General features: G+C 42.1%; 1 protein-coding gene across 1 annotated transcript in view; it reads right to left on the bottom strand.

Moving 5' to 3' along the window:
- hmcn1 (hemicentin 1) overlaps positions 1-23,738 on the bottom strand; it is a 101,282-nt gene extending 77,544 nt beyond the window's left edge. The window contains exons 1-4 of the mRNA XM_030049437.1: positions 23,489-23,738; positions 5,624-5,694; positions 2,648-2,806; positions 2,417-2,539 (exon numbers count right to left, since the gene is read on the bottom strand). Of these exons, the coding sequence (XP_029905297.1) occupies positions 2,417-2,539; positions 2,648-2,806; positions 5,624-5,694; positions 23,489-23,738 (603 nt within the window). The remainder of the gene's footprint in view (positions 1-2,416; positions 2,540-2,647; positions 2,807-5,623; positions 5,695-23,488) is intronic.
- Positions 23,739-23,973: the final 235 nt, after the last annotated feature.

Here is a 23,973-nt window from a genome sequence, read left to right as displayed (position 1 = left end):
AAAATCTCTGAGAAAAGCTGGGTGGGGAGTGTTAAAAAGGAAACAAAAGGAATGACTGCACTCAAACAGAATGGCAAGTTGCTTTATACTGAAATGTTCTTGTCATGTTATGTAAGTGTGCACATTTCTTGGTATGTCATGAATTGTATTACACCCGTTCCTTAGGGACTAATATGGTATTTTCATCTCATCACATCAATACATCATTGTCCAATTAATTGTAATACTTTAGAGTAATAATCAAAAAAAGAACATTGTAATAAGATGATGACTGTACTCATGTTTCTCAAAAATTAACACTATAGAAAACATTCTCCATCAGTCATTTGGGAGGATTTAAGATGCTGCCTTTTAAGTGAGCACTGGCTCACTAGTTAGGATTTTTAAAAAAGCTGCAGAATCATCACACCAGTTCATACAACAGAAATGCCATTTCTATTCAGTCTGATTTCAAGGAAATTGCAGCCGACCCCTGATCCCAGGACAGGCCTGTCACAGGGAGCGGTTACGAGGCTGAGCCAGGTGTGGAGGGCCTGGGCCTGGCTACAGACACAGACAGGCCTCCTGCTCTTCCTGTCGGACCGCGGGGTCACGAGGGCCACGTGAGAGGCTCCAAAGGACTGGAGAGGTCAGCAGGTCCTGTCAGCTTCTTCATTCCTCATGTCCTACATTATCTCAGTGCCTGTGTTTGTGTGGCTGTGCATGTGAGCATGAGAGGCAAAGTGAGAGGGAACGGACAGAGAATGACAAAGTAAAAGTAGCAGCAAAGGAGAAATGGGGTGCAAGAGATATGATCTTTGCAGATGGTGTGAGATAGGGAAAGCAAGTAAGGTAACTTAGTAAATAAGCAAGTAAGTAAAGCAAGTATGGCAATGGGGTAACAGCAGTGGTGGACAGAATAAAGTACATTTACTTGAAAACTGTACTTGAGAGCATTTTTCGAGTAAGTCAGAAAGTAAGTAACTTTTTCAAGTATCTGTACTTGAGTGTTTTTTGGTGTGGGGGGAAACTTGAGACTTTTAATTCACTATTTAATCCACAATTTAAAGCCAAATATTGTGGCTTCCAGTACATTTGTATGAGGGTTGTTGTTACTTGTTATTTTTGAAGTCAGCTGTTGATCTTTTTCTTCTAAAATGTGATTGGTAACATGCTGTGTTCCCTCACAGGTGAAGAATTAATCACAGTACCCACTCTCAACTGGGTTTGATGTAAACGCAGAAATGTCAAAACAAAACCTATCCATTCCATTTTGTTAGTTAAGTGCGAATGACTAACCCTGAGGTAGTAAACACGTTAGTGTAGCATTGTGGTTCTACAAGCAAGTTATTGTATTCATTAGGTGGTTTCTGTAAATGCCTTGTGAAAACAATACAGCAATACGCTGATATTAAAAAGAAAGTGTACTTTTGAGGACTTGAGTACTTTTTAAAAGCACATACCCCAGTGCTTTAACGCAAATAAAAATTTGACTGAGCTTTTTTCACTTGTAGTGGATTAATGTTTAACAAGGACTATCTACATTTTGACTCAGGTAATCAGGTTGTATACTTTGTCCACCACTGATGGTATATATATATTTAGTTGACTATGAAAGTATTAAAAGATAAGTTGAAGCCAGATATTTGGCCTGATGGTGGCAGTACAGGAAAGGTCACCAAGTTGACAGGGTGCACGCTCCTGGTAGCATGAATGTGTTATCAAATTTCATGGCATCCAAGCAATAGGTTTTGGGGTATGTTGCTTTGGGGTAAAGTGTTGAACAGACATACATGCAAACAGATAGACAGACAGGCTAAAATCTGCTATTTATTTTCATCTTAGCATCTTCTTATTTGATGGAACCATGTTACCCTGTGTTCAGATCTTGAGTTGCTGTCTGATACAAGACAGCTGATTTGCATTTCTTGGAAAGGCTGTAAAGATCTGCTTTCTTGCATCAGTCAATTCCAAGTCTCCTTTACATTTGATCAGAAGTCCAGACTTGAACATGAGCACAGCATAGGCGGGGGGGCTGCAACCTCTTGTACTGCTGCTTTATTTGCATGGCTTGGGGGCAGAACCAAATTTAAACGATTTGAACTCAATGTTCTCTCCACCGCCGTGACGAAAGCACCTTCTGAAGCCAGAAAGGTTTTTTCTTGGACTCTATAACTTGAGAACGAGCAGTAGATAGCAGTGGTGATGGAGATGAAGAAAACAGCTGATTCCTGTGTTAGCGAAAAAACCCCAAGGACCATTTAACAACATCACAGGGACCTGTGTCAGTCAAAAAAAACAGGAAAGCAAATTGCAGCAGAGAAAGGAAGAGAAGAGAAGAGAAGAGAAGAGAAGAGAAGAGAAGAGAAGAGAAGAGAAGAGAAGAGAAGAGAAGAGGAGATTAGAGGAGAGGAGAGGAGAGAAGACAGTCTCTTACCTCGTTGACCTGTTTCTTGTCCAGATGGAAGACCTGTCCAGAGCTGGTGGAGGCAATCTCCTCATAAACCTTATAGCCGATATGAGTTCGATCATCACAGTCCCCCGTTAGCACAAACACCACCTACACCACACACACAAACACACACACACACACACAAATAATGATATGATGTATTTGATCATCAGTGATCACTATCATTAAAATTTTGCAAAAAACAAATCTCCAAACCTGTGACTGTTTCTGCTGGATGAGCTGCAGTACATCGTGGGTCAGCTTGTAATCTTTAGATCGGGCATCTGTGAAGACGTAAATGAAGGACCCCGGCAGGGAGATCTCCAAGGCGATCTTGATGGCACCGACGCTCATCTCCGGACAGTCCCCACCTCCCTGGTGATGAGGACGGCGGGATGAGTTCATGGTTGGTTACAATAAAGGATTAACACTCTTCCCTCCTTCAGCAACTACTATTAAGGTGCTCTTGAGCAAGGCACAGTACCCCACAAAGCTTCAGTAGAGCTGCTTCAAGACTGTGGCTACACCGAGCGGCTCCGAGATGTGAATGCGTGTAACTGTGCAATGTGAAACTGCAAGGTGAGGGTGATAAGGGTGAAATACCAAAAGTGTATGCAACAGTATTCCTTTAAGAGGTAAATAACCATGCTTACATTAATTAAATTTTCACTGTAAACAACAAAGGTGATTTGTTTCCTGTCATTGTTGGGTGTTCTGTCTGCAGCTGAACTTTGAAACCTGCAATTCTGTGCAAAATGGCAGCCTCCATAATGATCAATACTTGTTTATCATTTGTCTTCCAGGTTTGATTTTCTGATAAAATAGCTTATCAGTGCAATGCATACTGCAATGGATACTGGCAATGGCTAAAAAAAAATAAAATGTCTAATGGTGCAAAATGAATCTGGATCATCTCCAAAAGCTTGTTATTAACTTTTAAAACTTTACAGGACATGTTTGTGCACAAATTAAATGCACAAAACAGACAGGCAAGGCCGAGACATGACCCGCTTCCAACTTTGGTGATGGAGGTGAAAAATGAAAAAAAAGTATGTGGCTATGTACCCACGCTGTGTCTCTCTCACCCTCTTCATCTACTTTCCTTGTCTGTCTGTCTGTCTGGGAGGTCACAAGGAGCCGTCCTGTGCAGCATTCCAGCAGGCACAGGTCTGTCTGTCTGTCTGTCTGCCTGTCTGTCTGAGGGGACGCATCGCCACAAAGAGGAACATCTGGAATGGAGTGATGCATGATTCCAGGCCGGGCGGGGGGGTGGAATGTGAGGAGACAAGACTCCTCTATCTCTCGCGCTCCCCAACATCTCCCCTCTGGCCAAAACTCATCCCTCTGTTCTCCAACTGCCCCTCAACCCCAACCCCGGTGTGCACTTTTGTTCTCTCTGGCTTAAAAATATGAAGCATTGCCTAACATCACCCTCAAACTCCACGTCCACGTGAGAGCGGAGATCAGAGAGCAACACACTGGCTCCACGATTTATGTGCTCTACCAAACTGTGGTTGTCATTTTGTATTAATTAATATTATGTTAATATCAGTTAATGTTATCTTGTAATATATTAAATCTAGAGACCGATTTCATCACATTTAGCCCCGAGGATTTTATTTCGTCGTGTTTGAGCCAAAAGCTTTTCAGAGGTTGTGCAGGTGAAGAGGTGAGGGGAGGAAAGGCAGGCTTGGGAATGAAGGAGCAAGTGAGAGGAAACTGGATCTCCATGAGGGCTTCTTTGTTACACACAACAATGCACTCACATGCCAAATTAACAGTAGCGCACGCCAAGGATGCACAAGCCCTTGCCAAAGACATTTCCTCAGCGGACAGACCTCTGAGTGCTACTTGTTTCTCTCGCTTTCCCTCCCCCTCTCTCTTTGACAAATTATTATGTTCCGCTGGTACTGCAGATATCAGGGGCATTGCTGTGTTTTTGCACACAAAAACCTGAAGTTGACAATACCCCTTTTGGTTCCTCAGTCCCATTATATATCTTAGCTTGAACATGTGTTTGTAATTGTGCAGGAAAATCAGGCGAGCAAATAAACACAGGTTGCTGCATAGATTTACATGCACAACAGCCAAGGTCAACATATGACCACCTCCAATGAGGATAAAGGAAAAAAAAAAAAAAAATCAAGACAGAAAATGATTTGGTTAGACTTTATTTTGGCCTCTCCAATGTTAATATCCAACTTAATTTGTGTCAGTGTAGTGTTAACCAAACCCAGGTATCACTGTGAGAGCTTTACTGATTTTCATTTTTTCAAATTAGCTTTCTAATGTATCAACGGTCCATTACCAAATGAAATCAAATTAATTCCAGATATAAAATATTTCCCAACAAAAGTTGAGTTCGGTATAAAAGCAAACCAGAGATATGTCTGTTTTTACCCATTTTACTAAGGTTTTTTCTTTAACTGTACATCACAATTTGTATATTTTGTTATGTGTATTTTATTGTACTTCCTGCAGTGTATTGTGGTTTTATGATAAGGACACTGTACAAGTACCAATCTAGGTAAGGCAATGCTATAAACTCTCTGTGCTGCACAATCACTTTCATGCTCCGAATTGAGACTATATTCACTTGCATCGTCCATAAAATTGAATTCAAATAATAAAAATAAACCCCAACTAATGCAAAGCTGGTAAGTTAACTGATAAGTCTACTGATGCTAATGAAGTGTTTACATTGGACAGGTTGACACAAAGTTTAATATCTGCTTGACTCAGCTGTGAAAATGAACTGACAAAGTACTGACAATGAGTTGAATATTAACATTAGGACAGTCCAAATAAAGTCAAACTATTATTTATTTAGAGCAATGAGCTATATAATGACGCACAAACACTTTCCAAAGACTTCTCCCAATCGAATAAACTTGTGAAATTGTACTTTTTTCACAAACTAATGCCTCATTTATTCTTATTCTACCCCCTGCTGCCTTTGATTTTGTGTTCATCCCAGAATTTTTCCAGAAGTCTTATCTTTTCCATCCAGCACAGACCTCAGGCAGGAACACAAATTCACTCTGGCATGACTGGCGTGATGTCTAATATGACTACAGCCAGCGCTTAGGGATTAGCTGCTTTTGCTCAAGGGCAGGTGACCTTAATCCTCCTCGATAAACTTTAGGCTACTGCTGCTTCCTCGGTTTGACGGTGGTGATCTGCTGAACCCACCTGGACGTACAGCTCTCTCAGCTCATACTGGAACTTCTTTGGATCCGTTGTGATGGTAACGGGTCCGATTTCTGCAAAACGACAGCGGAAAGAGAGGAAATGATTAATAAGGGCACAGGCTGAAGTCTGCATCAGACTGAATAATTGAGAACATTTTTGTTGCCTGAATTCTTCTCTTGAACCAAATATTAGTGTTGGCAGATGCTCTTGGATATCAGATTCAAATGTCACAATTTGAACTGGAGTGAGGAGAGTTTCCTGTAAACACTCAGGAAACCAGATATATTAAAGTGACACTGGAAGGGGAAAAAGAGAGAAATAGATTGCTATAAACAGACAGACGATAAAGGAGAATAACTATTAAAGGAGTGAGATGAGACGATGGGAATTACTATCTTAAAACGTTTCAGTAGATAAGTTCTCATGAAATAGTCCCAGGTAATTATCAGCTTCAGCTCCGATCAGCAGAGTGTAAATGAGTCTAATTTGTAACTTGTGGAGGGTACAATAAGGCTGTAGAGGACATGCTCTTCAGATGACACTAGCAATCCTAACCTCAGTGTAACTTTAACCTCAGAGTTACCTTCAGTCTTTAAACCTCAGTGTCAGAGAGCACGCCACATTTCAGTCAGTTTGAAAGATTGTGACACAAAAATGTGGTCCTGGATGCAATCTTCTATCTCTCCCCCTTCCAATCGACAGGATGTTTTACATTTCGGATGACATTTTGACTTTTTGGTTAAAGTTAGGGTTAAGCTTAGGTTTAGGCATAAGTTGATAGAGAAAAACTGGAAGTCAATCAAAAATCCCCTCGCTTTGTTGGGGAAAGATATGTGTCATGGATTTCTGCTGATGCAAACTGTGTCTCCTGCTTTTTTTCAGCCAGTCATCTCAGGGAGAAAAAAAAAACAAAATAAAGGGTAAAACACACTTGCTTGATATAAAAGTGGTGAAAGAATATGCAGCTAGTGGAGCTCATAATGACAAAGGAAAGGGGAGGACTGATTACAGATATTTTTTATGAATGTGTGTTTGGGAAGGTTGGAGTGAATTCTGTCAAAGGCATCCCTGCTTAAGTCTAAAAGAATGAGTATAAAATAACTAAAATGACGCCTCCCTGCTGTCTCCTTCAGATGTCAGCTGTTTGCAGTGAAGTGACGTTTCAGCTCAGGTGTGTCTTTGTGTCTGCGTTCGCCCGGGGTCTTGGCCAGAGTGAGTCTATCTTTAGCCCTGTCATGAAAGAGCGGGACAGCCACAGGAGGCTGGTATGACACCACGGCCTGTGCTCTCTGTACCTCTGCCAGACTTGGGAGTCACTGGCATTTCTCAGCTTACTTTGTTCAATCCATTAATGAGCTGCTAAGTCCTTTCTTAAGTCAAACTGGGTGACTTCAGCCACTGCAGCTGTGCTGTGGATTGAGCCTGATGAGGGGCTGCACACACACAAGCACACACACACATTGCATTTTTGCACATGCAAGCAGATTGGAAAACAAGGGTTCCCTTGTTAGAAGGAGGGCAATTACAAAAGATCCCTGACTTTTGAAAAAGGATAGTTTGAACACAGTCAGCAGGACAGAGCCCAAATGAGACTTTTAGATATATAGGGCTGAACTTTAAATATATACTACTGTTATCATGAGGAGAATTTTCTAGTCTCCCTCATTTGGTATTTTTATATTCATGGGAGCCACAAGCCAACACAACTCTGAATCACATTATGTGGATCTTAAGTGTTACTAATCAGCTGAGGCCACCTAACATCAAGTCATACGTTTGAAAAGCACTGGAAAAAAAACATTCAGTTTCGCAAATAATGTAGATCAAGCACCATGAAATCCAAACACCCAGATTTTGATATCCTCTAAATCCTTCAAGGTAAAGAGAAGGCACATTTGTGGCGATCAAAGACGCTTTCTAAAACTAACATGGAAATGTGTCTGGCTGCTGCGAACGGAACATGGATCTGAGGCCAAACTTTTCAGCGATGGAAAAGCTGACATCTCTTTCCTTATGGGAGAAGTTCCCAGGGTTGTTGGGAGAGCTCTCTGGGCCGTTTTGGCAGTGGTGACCCTGACCACAACCACCCTCCATGCATTAACACTGTGGAAAACTGTGGCTAATACTCGTGAACTCTTAACAGTGTAAGTCAGAATAAATCTAAAGCATCGAGCCCCACTTTTGTAATCATCTTTGACTCTGAAACATCTCAAGATACCTCTCTGATTCTGTAAATTATTATTTTTCTCAATAAAAAAATGTTTATCCAGTGAAATGTGAGCAAACATGCATGCTGTTTTTCAAGATCAAGTTGTTTCTCAATCAGAAAGTAATAAACATTCACGTCTGGGAGCGAGGGTACCTCAAAAGTAGTGTTTAGGACAAGTTTGATGTTGAAACTTTAACTACTGAACGCATTTATTCTTCTGTCTATCACAATGATCCGATTTCTTTTTTCTCTTTGACAGAGCTAGGCTAATGACTCCCATAGACCTCATGCTATGCTAAACTAACACAAAATGCTACCCATAGAAACAGAACAACTGGATGTGCAGAGGTGAAAATGGTATTGAAGATCTTCTCCCATGTCTTGGTAAGTCATGGTATTTTGCCTAAAACGTTGGAGTATTCCTGTAAGGGAGGGGAGAATATTACTCTTTCCACAACCTCATTTTCCCTGCTGGTCTGGGGATTCAAACTGTTAGTTCCATACCTGAAATATGAGCACTTTTAGAGATAAATGGACCGAGGCATTTGGGATAACATAAAGGGTCAAAAGTATTTTCCTTGTGTACCTGTCTCCTCTCCCCTGAGTGTTGTCAAGATATAAAACATTCTAGACAAGAGTGCAGGTTTTCCTTCGTTCTCAAACAAAGGAAACTAGGTTGTGTGACGACGAATAGATTAAAAAGGCTAGATTTTTAAAACAACTATAAAAAATAAAATAAATGAAACATGTCTTGGGGACATGCTCATGTTAAATAACTATTTAAAGCAAATCTTAAGTCAGTCTCTCAGCTGCCACACAGGAAATAGTTTTAATGCTTTCTAACTCATGACAAAGAAGACGTAAGTGGCATAAACATGGCCAAGGGAGTGAACTCAGTGTGGAGGAATGTTCAAAAGTCTGACCAAAAGGGAAAGAAGAGAGAGAAAATAACCACCATAAACAAGCCACAGTGTTAATCTGCTCCAGCCTGCATCGCCATTTGTTTTCTTAATCTTTTAATAGTGGAAGTTGTTGACACGGGCAGAGTGGAAGTAAACAATCCAAAGAAATGACTCCGGTTTCCTCCCTGCCGTTCTCACAACATTCATCAGGTAATGGTGGCTGTACAGCAAATCACGTGCATGCTTAAACACTCACAGAAAGGCTAATGGGATGGAACTAACCGGGCAATTCTCCAAATGCAATCTCAATTTCGTCTCCTGTGACATTCAGGCTCAACCTTTTTTACCAGGAATCACTCCCAAGTCCAAACGAAGTAAACCTCCCTTTTTTTTTTTTTACAGCAGCAGGGAACTCTGAAGCCAATCCATTGAAAGGTCACAGCCAGTAACGTCGTCCAACCAATTAAGACTGGAGCATTGGCAGCGATGCTCAAGACTTTCCAGAGTTTCCCAGGCTTCCACGCTCTGACAATGTCAAGACAAGACAATTAGAAGAGTCACCATAATCCTTAGAGCATACTCCAAACACTGACAAAATTGGACCTGGCAGCGCTCAAGCAGTTTTGGGGAAGCAATGCGGTTTTGTCCTCTGTGCCCGCTTCCCCCAGGACTTTTAGCCACAGTGGGGAGAGGCCATGGAAGCCATCACATTTATAGTCTTGAACATTTGTTTTCATTTTTTTTCTTGCTTGGAGGCGAAGCCCCGGCTGTTCCTAATGCAATATTATGACTGTCTATATAGGCTTAATCACAGAGCTCCACCAAACCTGTGCTGTGACAGTACAGACCGACAGGAACCTCTGGAGTCAGCACTTTACAGCTCAACTTCAGAAATGGCTGTGTTATTTTGTTCCATATACACACTTTGATAGATTCAAGAGCCCAGAAAAAGTATGTTCATGAACAGAGTGATGCATATGCTCTATTCATTTTGTAGCTACATCCGCACAAAGCCTTAACAGGCTTCAGTATGATCACCTAGTGTAAATAGGTAAAGGTGCATTATGCAAAACTGAGGAGGGTGAGGAGGGGGTTATATGTGTGTGTGTGTGTGTGTGTGTGTGTGTGTGTGTGTGGTGGTTGTTATCATTGGAATATCAATGACACCATGTAGACTCAAGCGTCAAATTGTGTGTTTACTCCAGTTTTTTGTAGTCTAAATGGTCCTCACTTCAATCAACCATCAGTCATTTTATAAAGCACCTTTATCTGAAAAAAAAAAAAAAAAAAAAAAAAAAAAAAACAGGCTGGTATTTGAGATTACAGAGCAAGCCATCACGTTGTCCCATGCTTACTCAGGAGATGAGATCTCAGTGTTAGATATGGAAATCTCATTGTCTTTTACCCCCAGAGAGACGCAGTAAGGTTACTCAACATGTAGCTGTTGCAGCACTAAACAGAAACACAGAGGCTGTAAACACTGTTTTCTGTCATTCTGCTGACTCAGTTGAAAAGCTGCCAGAATGAGAGCGGCTGCTGTCCTGACCATCAACTACAGGGGATAATTCACTTAATCAGCCCCACTGAGAGAACACATGTGAGACAGCAGACTGTGTGTTTAGTGTGCCTCGGTGAGTGTGTAGCGCATGCACACACACACACACACACACACACACACACACACATAGACACATGCATGTATTTACATCTGCGTGCACATGCTCATACGCATATGAGCAAACATACTTGGAGACATATGTGAGGTGCTTTGCTGCACACAAATACTTTTACAGGTTAAAACACTTGCACATGCATCAATGCACACACAAACACACACACACACACACACACACACACACACACACACACACACACACACACACACACACACACACAACTAAATACAGCAGGTGAAATATGTCAAACGGTAATTGGGCTTTACCTCAGCTTGAGTTACCTTCAGTCTTGGTAAGTGTTATTATGTACAATTATTAGTGGTGTCAAATTATCGCGTTAATTGAGATTAATTAATTACAGTCATATTTAGCGCGTTATGTTTTTTAATCGAGTTAATCTAATTTTTAATCTCTATCTTTACTTTTTGTGTTTGGGCTTGTTTAGCATAAGCTGATAGGCTCCTATTGTCAGGCCCGAACTGTACATCGGGAGATTTCCCGAAGCGCCGGCCTGTCACTGGCCCGGTGGCCTGCCCGTCTTTTTTTTTTTTTTTTTTTTTTTTAAACAGGTCGCCGGGCAGGCCAATCAGCTGTCGGTCCGGTCCGGCTGGCCTCACCAGTCTGATCTTTTTTTTTTTTTTTTTTTTTAAGTCAGAGAGACAGGCCAGGCCAATCAGAGGCCAGCAACCTGTGAAGAGGTCAAGACATGATTGGTTTGTTTTGATTAACACCCGCCCCAACAGTCCGAGTCCGTTGTAAACAGGCAGCATGTTGAGGAGGGGGTGTCGCGACTCGTGTGTGTGTGTCTGACTGTGGAGGAGAGGAGAGGAGAGGAGAGGAGGTGGAAGAAAAGGTTGCGTGATCGAAGTTTATACATTACCGTATTTATCCGAATATAAGACAATATTTTTTCCATTGAAAATGCCCTGAAAAAACGCCCTCGTCTAATATTGGGGGTCTAAGCGAATACACATGTATTGTGCATATGTAAACCAGTCGGTAGGCTCGCCTGATGCCGCGATTACCGGCGAATGGCCGCATTGCGCAGTCATTGCAGCCGCGTATGAACAAAAATTGATGTGGCAGTAGGCTATGTGTGCGCCGCTCACCTGTCAGATCCGGCAGACCAGACCCGGTGCCGCGCCTCGCCTGATGCCGACCGGTGGCTTTTTTATTCAAACAAGATTTTGTCCATATAATTTTTTTTTTTTTTCCCAAAAAAGTGTCTTGAAAAAGAGGGGTCGTCCCCCCGACCCGCATCGGACTGATCTGCTACAATAATGTAATGAATTTAAAGGGAAATACCTCAAGTTGAGGGCTTTTCTCAGCAATTTTAGGTGAGATTAAAAAAGAGATTAATTAGATCAATTAATTACAGATCATAATTAATTAATCTCTCAATTTTTTTAATCTCTTGACACCACTAACAATTATTATTCTCTTTGGAACAGGCAACACAATCAAATGAGTCTAAACACAATGACTGCAGAAAACACTGTGTAAGACTATTTTACTGCTTGATTGCTAAATTCTTTCTTTCTTTCTTTCTTTCTAAATTTGGTCAAATTGGCCAGCTTTACTGTCAGACACCAGGGGTGAAATAAGCCTCAGTCTACCAAACAGGAAATTATACCCTCATGAAAGAATAATTCCTACTTTAACAGCTTCAAAAGAGGTGCTGTTTAAAGTGAGAAAGCAGAATGGAGAAGATGAAGAAAAAAACACAGAAAAATAACCCCTATTTATTGCAAATAATGTAGTGTTGTTTCTGATGCTGACAGTGAAGAGCCTGTTACTGAACATTATGACCACACTTGTAATACTTGTAATTATTGCAGACCTATATCATATTATTAAAAAAAAAAAAAAAAAAAAACTGTCTCTATCTGGGTGCATGAAACATTTTCAGTATTACAGGTGTGTAATGAAACATTCAATGATATATTCAAACACATAATCAGCCAGACAATAATGAGAAACCTGAATGAGCTCAATCAAGGAAAAACACATGAAAAAGACATGGGCTTCTAAATTAATTAAATAAAATAACACTTGAGTGATTACACTGAACGCACACTGAATCCTCCGAAGTGATGCATGCCAAGCAACAGTTTTAACGATGATTTTATTTTAACATTAAATCAAATCAAATGCATTATAAACACTGTTTGTTTTGTTGTTGTTGTTGTTGTTGTTGTTTTTTTGCTAAAATGGTTAATATTTTGCCAGAGTCCACTTTTATTCTACTAGTTAGTTTATTTGTTCTACCTCACTAGTTAGTATTGTGCCATTTCTCTGCTAGTTAGTATTATGTTGGAGAGATTTGTGCCTACTAAAGTATTGTAAACTAACTACTGCAGGCTCTGCAGGTTTATTTATGCGTGTGTACAACCTAATTGATAACCTAACTATAAATCATTCATAGACCATTTACAAGGATAGTCTTCTCCATAGTGTAGAAAACAGCTCACAGAAATCAACCTCACTACTAAAGACAAAATACTTTGAGCCAAAGTATTTTGTAAAGACAAGACACTTTGGGCGGCTGCGCAATACAGGCTCTATCTCGCCTCACTTGCTTTTTATCCCTCTCTTGCTCGACTAGTCTCTATTCTTTCCCTATCTCCTAGCATTAACTCCTTCTCTCTGAACCCTCTCTCTGTCTGACTTCACCAGCTGCTGCCTAATAACTGCGGTTTAGCCCGGAGCGACAGAGCTGACAACAGCCGTGCTTTCAAACCACTACAAACCTAAGCTGTGATGGAAACCTTTCCCCAAAACAGAAGACACAGAGACAAGGACCACCACCGCTCAGTTAATCTCCCTGAGTTGCAGGGCTGCCTCTTCTGTTTCACTGCACTTGACGCAATTGGATGTGTCTCGGGACGATGGGCCGCAGAGCCGCAGATCCCTAATGATGGCACCCGTGGGCTTGGGCGATCACACGCAGACATGCAGAAGTGCACACACGCATGCTTGCCAACAACAGACATACCCGCTCATTCAGATATGCATGTGCATTTTGGCATGAAGCTCCTAACCCTAACCACCACATACACACACACACACACACACACATACATCCAGTAAGACCCAACCAACATGCACACCACACACAGGCATGTAATCCCTCCCAGATGCATGGGCTGACAGGCAGCATGTTCCAGAGACAGACGACAGCACAGAGGATCACCGCTGCAGGAGACACAACACAGAAGAGGATACCACCTGAGGGAAAAACTCTTAATTATCTGTGTTTGTGTGTATGTGTGTGTGTGTGTGTGTGTGTGTGTGTGTGTGTGTGTGTGTGTGCGTGTGTGCGTGTGTGTGCGCATGTATGGGCATAAGCGCATACTTTACCTGAGTGTGAGTGCATGCAGGTGTGCTACAGCCCCAGTCACTTATTTTTAAAACTAGTTTTCAATTAAATCAGCTGTGTATAGGAGATTTATGGTACTTCTACAGCACTATGACCACATTCACATACTTGTACTAAAGGGACATTTCATGAAATTTCAATCTCACGCATTAGAACAGCTTTGTCTGATTTCTGAGAATTGTCTACCTCATCCCAGGTTTAGAAACAAGATGCCAGATTAATGTACAGGATGAAATATAAAATATGGCAGTCATTCATGTGACAACGCCATTGATGTTTTTCTGGAGATATAGCTATATATCTCCAGTTCTGTTTTTTGTCCGTTGAACCGTGTTAGGCTGTGCATAGCTTGTCTTGGTTATCTACTTTTTGTTGTTTGTGTTAAAGCATTTCATGCAAGTAACACAAATTCCCTTGCTGTAGAAGTACTGTAAATTTCAGCACCAGTATTCTCCTACATAAATTAAGCTAGTGAGGAAATTTGTTAGATAATAAAATTTTATTTAACTCACCAGAATAGACAGACATGACTCACTAAAATTATCCCAGGAAATAGCTGGAGTGGTTAACAAAACCCTTGCCAAAAGTGTGACTCAAGAAAAATGCATAATATGTGTCGGTAAAGGCCATCTGTTTGTTATTATTGCTTAGCCGTCTTCGTAAACATCATCAGAAATGCATAATAGGGAGTAATGATAAGGGAGTGAACAATGATTTAAGCTTGTTACCGCATACTTTCTGCTGCTCCATTCACATCTGGTCTGGGAAGAAGTGGGGTCATAAGCAATGACAGCAGCAGACCCAAAATAGATCTCTTTTGTTGAGTTGGGGATGCATATAAACACTGTCAGATGTTGGCAGCCAGGGCCTTTAGTCTAATTCTCACCACAAGCTCAATACGAGTGGATCTGATGTGCGGATCTGCGAAATTTCTATGAAGAAACACATAAAAGAGGGCTGAGTGGAATCGATCGTGTGTGGTCGCGTGACCACCTAGACTCTGAGTCTGAATGCCGGCCACAAGACAAGAGCACAGACAAATAAGGGAGGAAGCAGGGCAAAAGTAAAGTATCAAATGATCAAATTTATTGCTCAGAACTATTTGACAAGAAGTGTGTCAAAGTGTGGCGGCTGTAACTGAGCCTACATGTTCAATCTCAGTCATCTGCAAAACTGGTGCATTTTAAAGAAAAGCCTTTGTGTACATTACATGTCCAAGCTTTATGCACACAGCTCACATTGCATGAGAGCAGATGAGTGTGTGACATCTATGTATAAACTAAATGTCTTGCTTTGAATATATTCTAGAGCATTCTCTCAAATCTAATAGTGGACCTGTAGAGGATCCAAAGATGAGCGCAATGAGGAAAAATTCTCAGACACTGACCCTGTCTGACCCGTGGCTTTTGACTTTGAAGGTCTGTCAGCGATGCACTTTTCCACTCTATGGTCTGGATATTGTCTGGACAGGGTTAACAATAGGGAAATCCAGCTGGAACACATTAGTGGGTGTATCCATGTCTCTTTCCTATCTTTGCCATAGGTTAACAATGGATGGATGGATGCTGCCGCTCTCAAAAAAGAGACTGTTTAATGAACAACAGGCCCGGCAAAAATCAATTTGTTTGACAGGCATGAGGAGAAAGGAATAGGAAATAGTAAAGAAGGATAAAAAATTGATGAAAATGAGAAAGGGAAAATGGATGAAGGGACAGTGATTGAAGGAGAATATGTTGTCCCAATATCCTGAAAAGGTTTGGTTGAATTTTATAATTTCCAACCCATATTCATTAGTCAAAAATGCTGTCGAGTCTTATCTCAGCAGCAACTCCCCATTTTTACACTGAAGTGCTCGTTTCTATCAGACCCTTCACTTAACCTTCTTCTGTTTCCATCAAAATATCAAATGATTGATAGTGATGTTTCTGGGTCAAGCTGTAAACCATCTTCCTACATAAACTTCACCTGTGAAAAATGTGAAGTGTAAAAACAAACAAGTCACGGTCATAAATTCAAAAGGAGTCCCACCGACAGCTAGTGTGGTTATAACAACATCTTACAAAACCAAACCGCTTGCAAAACTAACCCCGCCTTTGGTGGGCCGAGTTGCACAACATAGCGCTTACCCATAGTGCCTTAGTGCCTCACAGCAGAGGCAGGTGAGACAGGTGCTCATTACGTTGCCTTGACAACGGAGGTAGGGATGAGAGGGGGGATGGTGAAGAGGATGAAAAGGACAATGCTGTGGCCTAGCGAGGGATCAGTGTGTGTCCTTGCTGTTATGTGTCTTTAAATGTCTCTCAGTGCCATTGAATAAACAGGAGCTTGGACCCCCATTGCAGAAAAAAAAGCAAAACCTCTGCAATTTGGCTCTAAAATTAAAAATTAAAAATGAATTAAATTGTGCTTTCAAAAGCACAAATGACATTCATGATGATATTCATGTTCCTTTACAGGTAAGCAAAGGTTTTAAAACAAGTGCACCTTTTATTTCAACGTGACGCCTGCGTGACCAAGTTTATAAAGTCATTTTCGTTAAAGATCTAGTCTGAGTCTTGAGGAAAACTGGATGTAATTCAAACAGCAGGCCAAATTTTGAAACCACAAAACGACAGATCTTGTGACCGTATATTTTGTAAGGCCAGTGGTGTTATCCCAGGGAGCTCAGCAGGAACTGAGTGGTGTTTGTGCTTAGCGTGCCTCTTTTGTTTTACTGAGGAAATTCTAATAGGGTGTGCTGGAACAGACAGAGAAACCTCGAATGCTGCAGATCAGTGCCGCCGCCGACCACACACACACACACACACAGATACACAGGCTCGCTGCTATCTGTCACAGAACCACAAGCATCGACGGGCTATATATCTGTCCCCTTTTGCATCAGGATACCCGACTACCACAAACACACGCCACATCAGGGGGCAGCAGGGCAGAGGGCGCTGGACGGGCTGACCTTCAGCCTCGCAGCCTGTAACTCTCAGATTCCTTCGACATTTGCCTCAGTTAAAAACCTCACAGGAATTCATGCAAATCAAAATGCGAAGCCGCTCTGTTGCTTCATCCCCACTTTTCTCATCCCTCGTTCCCTCTCCTCCTGCCTCTAGCTCCCTATCTTTGCCTCCCTTCCTCTGGTCCAGACGCTGACGTGTCGAAAGAGCGGGGACTTTTGCAGTCTTTCAGGAAATGTTTCAGCAGTGCACACCAGGCTTCTCTGGAGGAGGGAGAGAGCGAGAAGCATGGATGTGGAGAGAGGTAGACGAGAGGATGAGAGGACAGAAACAAAGGAAAGGAATAGGATGAAGAAATAAACAACATGCAATGGGCTCCAGGCAAAAACAGGGAAAGAACATGTAAGTAAAGAAAATTAAAAGAGGGACAGAGGGAAACCACACTGAATTCAATATGTGCCTAAACTGTATCCCTAAATATCCTTCTATATACTGTCCCTCAAATGCAAAACACACACACAGACACACACACACACAATTGCACACATGTACATATAACACAAACATTTAAACCACAGGAGCATTTTTACGGTCCAAAAGTACATGTCATTCTGCACACGCCAGCCCCGTTGAAGAAACCATACACATGTTTTGACTAAAACGTACATGAACAGCTTACAAGGTAAAGCAAAAAAAAAAAAAAAAAAAAGCCTCTGAAAAGGCAGCCAACATGAGGTCATGTCATACCAAGCCATGGGAATGTTCGACTTTGGCACCGGATCGACATGGAGGTAAATCTAATGTGTTCCAAATGAGTCCGCCAGATTCCAAAGTATGATGAAAAACAATGAAATCAAATGAATCTGTGCTACAAAGTCCTTTAGGAAAAACTTCTCCCTCACAGCTAATGTCTAGACATCAATCTTCAGACTCTAAATTGACTATAAAATGCTGATTTGAGGAAAGCCCTTGTTGAAGGGGCAACAGTAAAAATACTGGGGTTACTGCTTATTATTATGGGTAATAAAGCACTTAACTTGCTGACTGGCAAAAACTAACATGTATGTCTGCAGTTGGTATAGCTGAGCAATAAGCAGCTGGAAACTATCTTTCTGCATTCCAGGGCAATGACTTTCAAAGACTGGTTTGGGACCCAAAAGTTTGTTGTGGGTGCATATAAAAGGGGTCAACATATTATTTACAAAGATATGATGTTTCAGGAACAGGAACCGCATGCAGCAAAGATAACATTTAAAAGCTGCTCCCAACTTTGCATCATCAACAAAGGGCAACCAGTGGCGACTGTTACCAGAATCACTTGACCTGCAGAATCACCTGACTCGCCTCGGGTCTTCAGCCCTCATAAATGAATGGACTTGGAGTGACTGGCTGCTTATGGCGTGGACACATGGTAAGAGTTAGAGATAGGTCAGGTAAACATGTCTGCCCTCAGAACAGGAAAAAACACCTCAGACATGCGGCAAAACACACACTTATGAAACACAATTCATGTTCCATAAACACACAGAGGGTAAGGGTCAGATTCCTCTGTGATGCCTTCAAACACAGCTTGAGTTCAGTCTCAACTTGTCACATCTAAATCACTGATGCACCTTTTTGGATGCAATTTTTTTTTATCTGCTGCTGAGTAATAATAAATGAGATTCATGAACTGGTATGAATAAACAATTACATATATCCATGGCTTCTACCATTTCACATTCAATTTACACTCGGTTAGTTTGTCTCCACGACTTCCCTGAGGCCAAAGTGGCCGCAATTGCTTTCCATTCTCTAATCAACCTGTCCCTTAATCAACTGCCACAGTTAGAAGAGGATTGAGTAGATGTTCATAGTGTTCAATTACCCTCTTTTTCTTCATTTCTCCGCTCTTTTAAGTCTCAAATCATTTCCAGACATGGATCATACCGTCATCCCCCCTGCAGCTGTCTGGTCACCCATCTGAAGCTCCTGCACAATTGCTCCAGTCATATCCACCAGTGCTGTCTCAAGTTCAGCTCTGACTGTTCAAACAGCGTCCTAAGGGATGCTGTGACCTCACCAAACCAATCCAAGGATCAATAATCATTTATTGTCAATCCAAAACATGCAGGACGCATCCAGATCAAGAAGATATTTATTGTCCAATCATAATAAAGAATAGAGGCCAGACAACACTGGCAAAGAGCTCCAAAGGTCAGGGCACAAGAATCCTCGTGACCTTAGGATGAGTCTTGGAATTCAGCACAGTTTGGAAAACAAATGCAAAGCCTAGAGGTGTCCTGACATGGTCGAAAAGACAAGGTTAACATTGGATGAATGGCTTCAAAAAAGGTCTTTCATTCCATATGGATTATTGTAAAACACTGCATCTAAAGGTCAAATAATCTATGAATTACCTAAATGCCAACAACATCCTTTAACCACAATTAGCCTTGCAATTGCTACAGCTTGTAGTCGTAAACTTGCAAAAGCCAAAGCAGAGTGGAGAATATTTCAAGTGTTCCTAAAGCGGCCCTCAGGTATGTGCAACCTTCCAAGATGAAAGGCAAGTGGATAACCCCTGAGCACCGATTACAAAGCTAAATGGAGTTGAAAACTGTGTTACTCAGAGCGCCGAGGGGCACTTCAGGGGGTGCGCGTACAGTCCTAAAAATTAAAGGCCATTTTAATATTCTAGGGCAGGCCTTGTGGAAGATGAAACATGCAGAGATGCATTGTAGTCCGCCACAGTCCTCACTCTTCCTCTGATCCTCTAAAAACCTCCACCCCTCTCTTTTGGCATTCCTGCCTAATAGCATCATTATTGACTCTGTCCAGCTAAACGCAGGCCCCTTGTAATCTCGCATGGGTGGGGCAGTTCAGCTAAAAAAAAAAAAAAAAGAAAAGAAAAAAGTCAAAAAAGTAGGGGGAAAACAAAGGAAAGAGGGGAGGGAGAAAAAATAATGCTCAGTGCTAACAAAGGGAGCTTGTAGATGAGCGTCTTTGATCATCATCTCCTCTCATCATCTCCTCTCATCACTCCACACCCAGGGCTTTGGTCCATCTCCTTCTAAATACAGATGACTGGCAAGGAGTGAGTAACAAGGCATGCCAATAACAGTGGAACCACTCTTGAGAGCACATAGCTGAAACAAGCGCTATACCAATGAAACAGCAGCATGGCTCCTCCAAGGCGCTGCTGATTTAACTTTGAGAATATCAAAGATTTAAGTCCAACTCTGTTTATGTGAGCAGCCAGTCAGTCGCTCTGTCTGTAGTTCAGGCTCTTTCTACTTGGTTTGGGACTTTCAATATGCAAACAGATGCTCACAAGTTGTAACTATGGCTATATCTGTGTATACGTGTGCGTGTGTGTGTGTGTGAGTGTGACTGTAAAGGGCCTGCCAGCTCCCCCACTGACCCAAGTCACTGCGCTCTGACCCATCTCAACCTCAACAAATAAAACACACACACACAAGCATGAACAAGACACACACACACACCCTCTCTCAGCAAGGTGGTGTTTATGGGGAACAGCATGCGTGTGTAAGGACGTCAGCAGAGAAAATTGAGAGGAGAGCGAGGTAGAGCCTCAATGGACACTGGAAACTAATTTGGGGGCCCAAAACACCCTCGCCCTAGCCCACCCCACTCCTTGTCAGCTACGCTCTCTACGCACAAGAGCACATTCTTCACACTTTCTGGAGTTAATCCATTGACACTGAATAGTAAACAAAGTCTGACATTATTCCTGGGATATAGGCCACATTTCCTGGTTTGAGGAAGGGAGGGGGTGCTCTGAAATAAAGTTTATTTGGCTGTAAATTCTCAAATAAGCGTTCCAGGAGTCCAGAAAGTCTGTTTGCAATACAATTGTCCAGCCTCAGATGTTGCAGCTTAACTGTATTGCAGATTGATGTCAAACTGAACAAAATAATAAGAATAAAAGATTTTCAAACCGTTTTTGAGTATGTAAATTCGTTATCATTATACTCAGATACAGACTGAAGACAAGGTTTTCTGGCCTACATCCAGAGCACAGAGATGCTCATGCTACGTTTTGAACTGTCCATATAACAATGGTGGATGTTTTAGATTTTTATCTTTTTTGTAATGTGGAGGTGGATATTCTCGAGTTGATCTTCCCTTTAAGTGAATGTCATTTTGAAATGTAGCCACTCTTTGGGACAGCAGTGTAACCGGGGAACCCCACTTCAAAGTTTCCATAACAATATCAGTGTCCTGGTGCCGTGGGCTCACATTATAGAGCTAAACACACAACCCCTGTGCCTCAGTTAAATGACTTGTGAAGTATCCTCTTGCTTTCTTTCTTTCTCTCTCTGCAGGATGGAGAAAAAAAAGAAGGAGGGGGGGCTTCCTGAGTGCTCTTCCCACACAAGCCTGACCCCAATATCCAGGCATCCTCCTGACACTCTTGCACAGACTAACACACAAACACACACACACACACACATGCACGGAAAACACAGATACACACACGCACATTACTGTGTTTACTGTGTCAGATTGCAGTGTAAATAGCGGGGTGGCTCTGGCCTCCGATTCAAAGGCAGCCAAATCAAACAGGAGGCCCTGCGTTATCGCTCCGGGTCGGATGGAAAGCAGCGAAAATGGATCCATATCAAACTGGAATGAGACCTGAATAAAAGGCTTTAGAAAAACAAAGCTGATTCTCCTCAAGGATCTGGAGCATTGTCAGGGAGAGGCAGAGAAACAGAAAAAGAAAGACAGGGACAGAGCAACATTTGGGGAAGTGTTCAGCGATCCAGCGCTTGCAGTGTGCTGTGCTAATCATTCCTCTATCCCCTGGGGGTTTTTGGAGAACACATTCTGACATCCTCGTAAACATTTAAAGGAGCTAGTCACTGGAGCAGGGAGCGTCACTTGCTGGTGAGGGACAAGCACACAGACATAGACTTTGTAAGCGAAAGACAAAGCCGAAGTCATGCGCCAAACTGTTTCAGTTTCAGTCTACTAAAAGAGGAAATTCCCGTCATACTAATTATATCAAATGGGGGTAAAGTTTGCTAGGGAATAAGCCTTCAAGTTAGATAAAGACTGCTTACAATCACACTATTTAACTGCCTTTATCGAAGATATTGCATATCACAGCTTTTTTTATTATATGCTTTTGACCTGTGGTTTACTTTCTCCCCAGAGGGATATAATAATGGATTCATCATTTGTTATACTTATATATACAGAGTGTTCTTTTTTCTTAAATATATTTATTATTCTAGGCACAGAGCTGGAGGCATGAAGCTCTATGATTGAGGAATTGTGCCTCTTAAGAATTTGTGACATGCTGAAATTTAGCAGAAGAGAGCAAACATCTGGAATAGGGATCTCTCTCCTCACCACAGATCACCTCTCTCTCTCTCTCTCTCTCTCTCTCTCTCTCTCTCTCTCTCTCTCTCTCTCTCTCTCTCCTGTATTCAGATCTCTTGTTTAAGCAGCCCAGTTGGTCTCTGCTGAGTTTCTACTGTTGCAAAGTTACTAGGACAGTTACATTCAAGTTAAACTGACTTAACTTTAAACATATAGTATAAAGGTGGTGTCACTGGATCCAGACACTGTTATGTATTCTGTGTACTGTAATGTATTTCTATTTCCTGAGGGCTATCCTCTGAATTGCTTTGACAAGTACAGCATCCTACAATATATTTTAGACGTATATAATGCAAATATCACATAACAAGCAGAAAAATCCTGGGAATATTATTGTGATGCAATAATAATACAGTTGGTCATATTAAGTTTGGAAGAGTTTGTTTCCTTGTTCCCTCATTCCTCGCTCTCACTGTCCCTATCGACCTTTTGTAAGCTCTACCGTGGTGCGTTTTTGGAGTGCGCACCGGGTCCTGCGGCACATGCTCTCGCCGCGCTCTGCTGCGCGCTCCCTTGTTGATGTTGATGATGGAGCGTTTCCGCCGGCGGATACCTTCCACTTCTCACCTCCACATCAGCACACAAACACAGTCATGCCATGACAGCAGCATTTGTTGACGTCTTGTGGAGCAGGTGAGTGAGCTCTCGTCCTTCTCAGCGGATTGTAATTACAGACTCGCTTCGACTGGCATTTCAAACCGTAAGGTATGGCAAAGGCCCTGCATCTACTGTAATCTGCCACCGAAGCTGTCACAAGTTTTAATCGACCAATAGAGAGTTGTAGTTGGGTTACTGGTAGCATACAAGACTATTATTTGGCCAGATGTATGCCCAAATACACAGATGAGAAAAATGGTCCTATGCACCTTTAATCTATGGGCCAAGGTTATTGTTAAATAGCTCAATGATATATTCTTCAGGTTTTAGTTCCTCCGAATGAGAGAGCACCGAGGAGAGTGATGATAATCATCAAGCTGCACTGCAAACCCCAAGCCACACACTAACTCAAGCGGAATGCTAATGATAGTGACCGCCAGGCTGAACATCTGTGTGAGGAGACAATATCCCCCAGAATCCCTGCTCTGGAGGTGTGAGGAACATTAGGCTTTCAAAAGGCGGAGTGTGAGCAAACTATTAGATTTCTCACATCTCTGTTTGCTTTTGTCTCCTGAGCAAAGAGTAAAGCATGTTCACACAATCCTGTAAGAGTTTACAATGAAGAAATTATGCAGAGAAGCATGCGCAATGAGGAAGTTGTAAAAGTGATCCAGTCTGTCGGGGACACAACTGTTCATTCACTGTTGAGTCAGTGAATCTGGTCAGTAAAATTGAACTGTCAGTGATATGTTCATTGCATTACCTGGGTCGTGAAAGGGGACCAGGGCGAAGTTGTACAGTGGTCTGTTTGGTCTGCTTAGGGACGTTTCCAAAATCTTGGACGCACCCTCGATGACCTGGACCAGGTCGTCGTACATGGAGCCAGTCACATCAAAAACGAATGCCAGGGTGGATGCGCCCTCCGGGATTTCCTCCTTTGTGGCCCCAGTGTCTTGCCCGACGCAACTCGCCACTGACAGAAAAAGGCACAGCCACACGAATCTGGTGCCCATTTCAGATCCAGTTGTCTTCTCAAACAAAGTTCTCGGGTGTTTTGTCTCTCTGGCCAATCGGAACCTCAGGGTGAATCTCCAGACGTGGGTAGAGACATCTGGCTCAAAAATTTCTGCCTCAAACGTGCCTGAAAATGATCTACCAAAGAGCACACCATCAGCCAAAAGGGGGGAAATAAAAGAATCCCCTGTTGGCGCTGCTGCTGCTGCGCTGGTGCGCCTCAAAGTTTTGTTC

The sequence above is a fragment of the Myripristis murdjan genome, chromosome 4, assembly GCF_902150065.1.
Source record: "Myripristis murdjan chromosome 4, fMyrMur1.1, whole genome shotgun sequence".
Classification (NCBI taxonomy): domain Eukaryota; kingdom Metazoa; phylum Chordata; class Actinopteri; order Holocentriformes; family Holocentridae; genus Myripristis; species Myripristis murdjan.
This window is presented reverse-complemented; position numbering and strand designations above follow the sequence as displayed.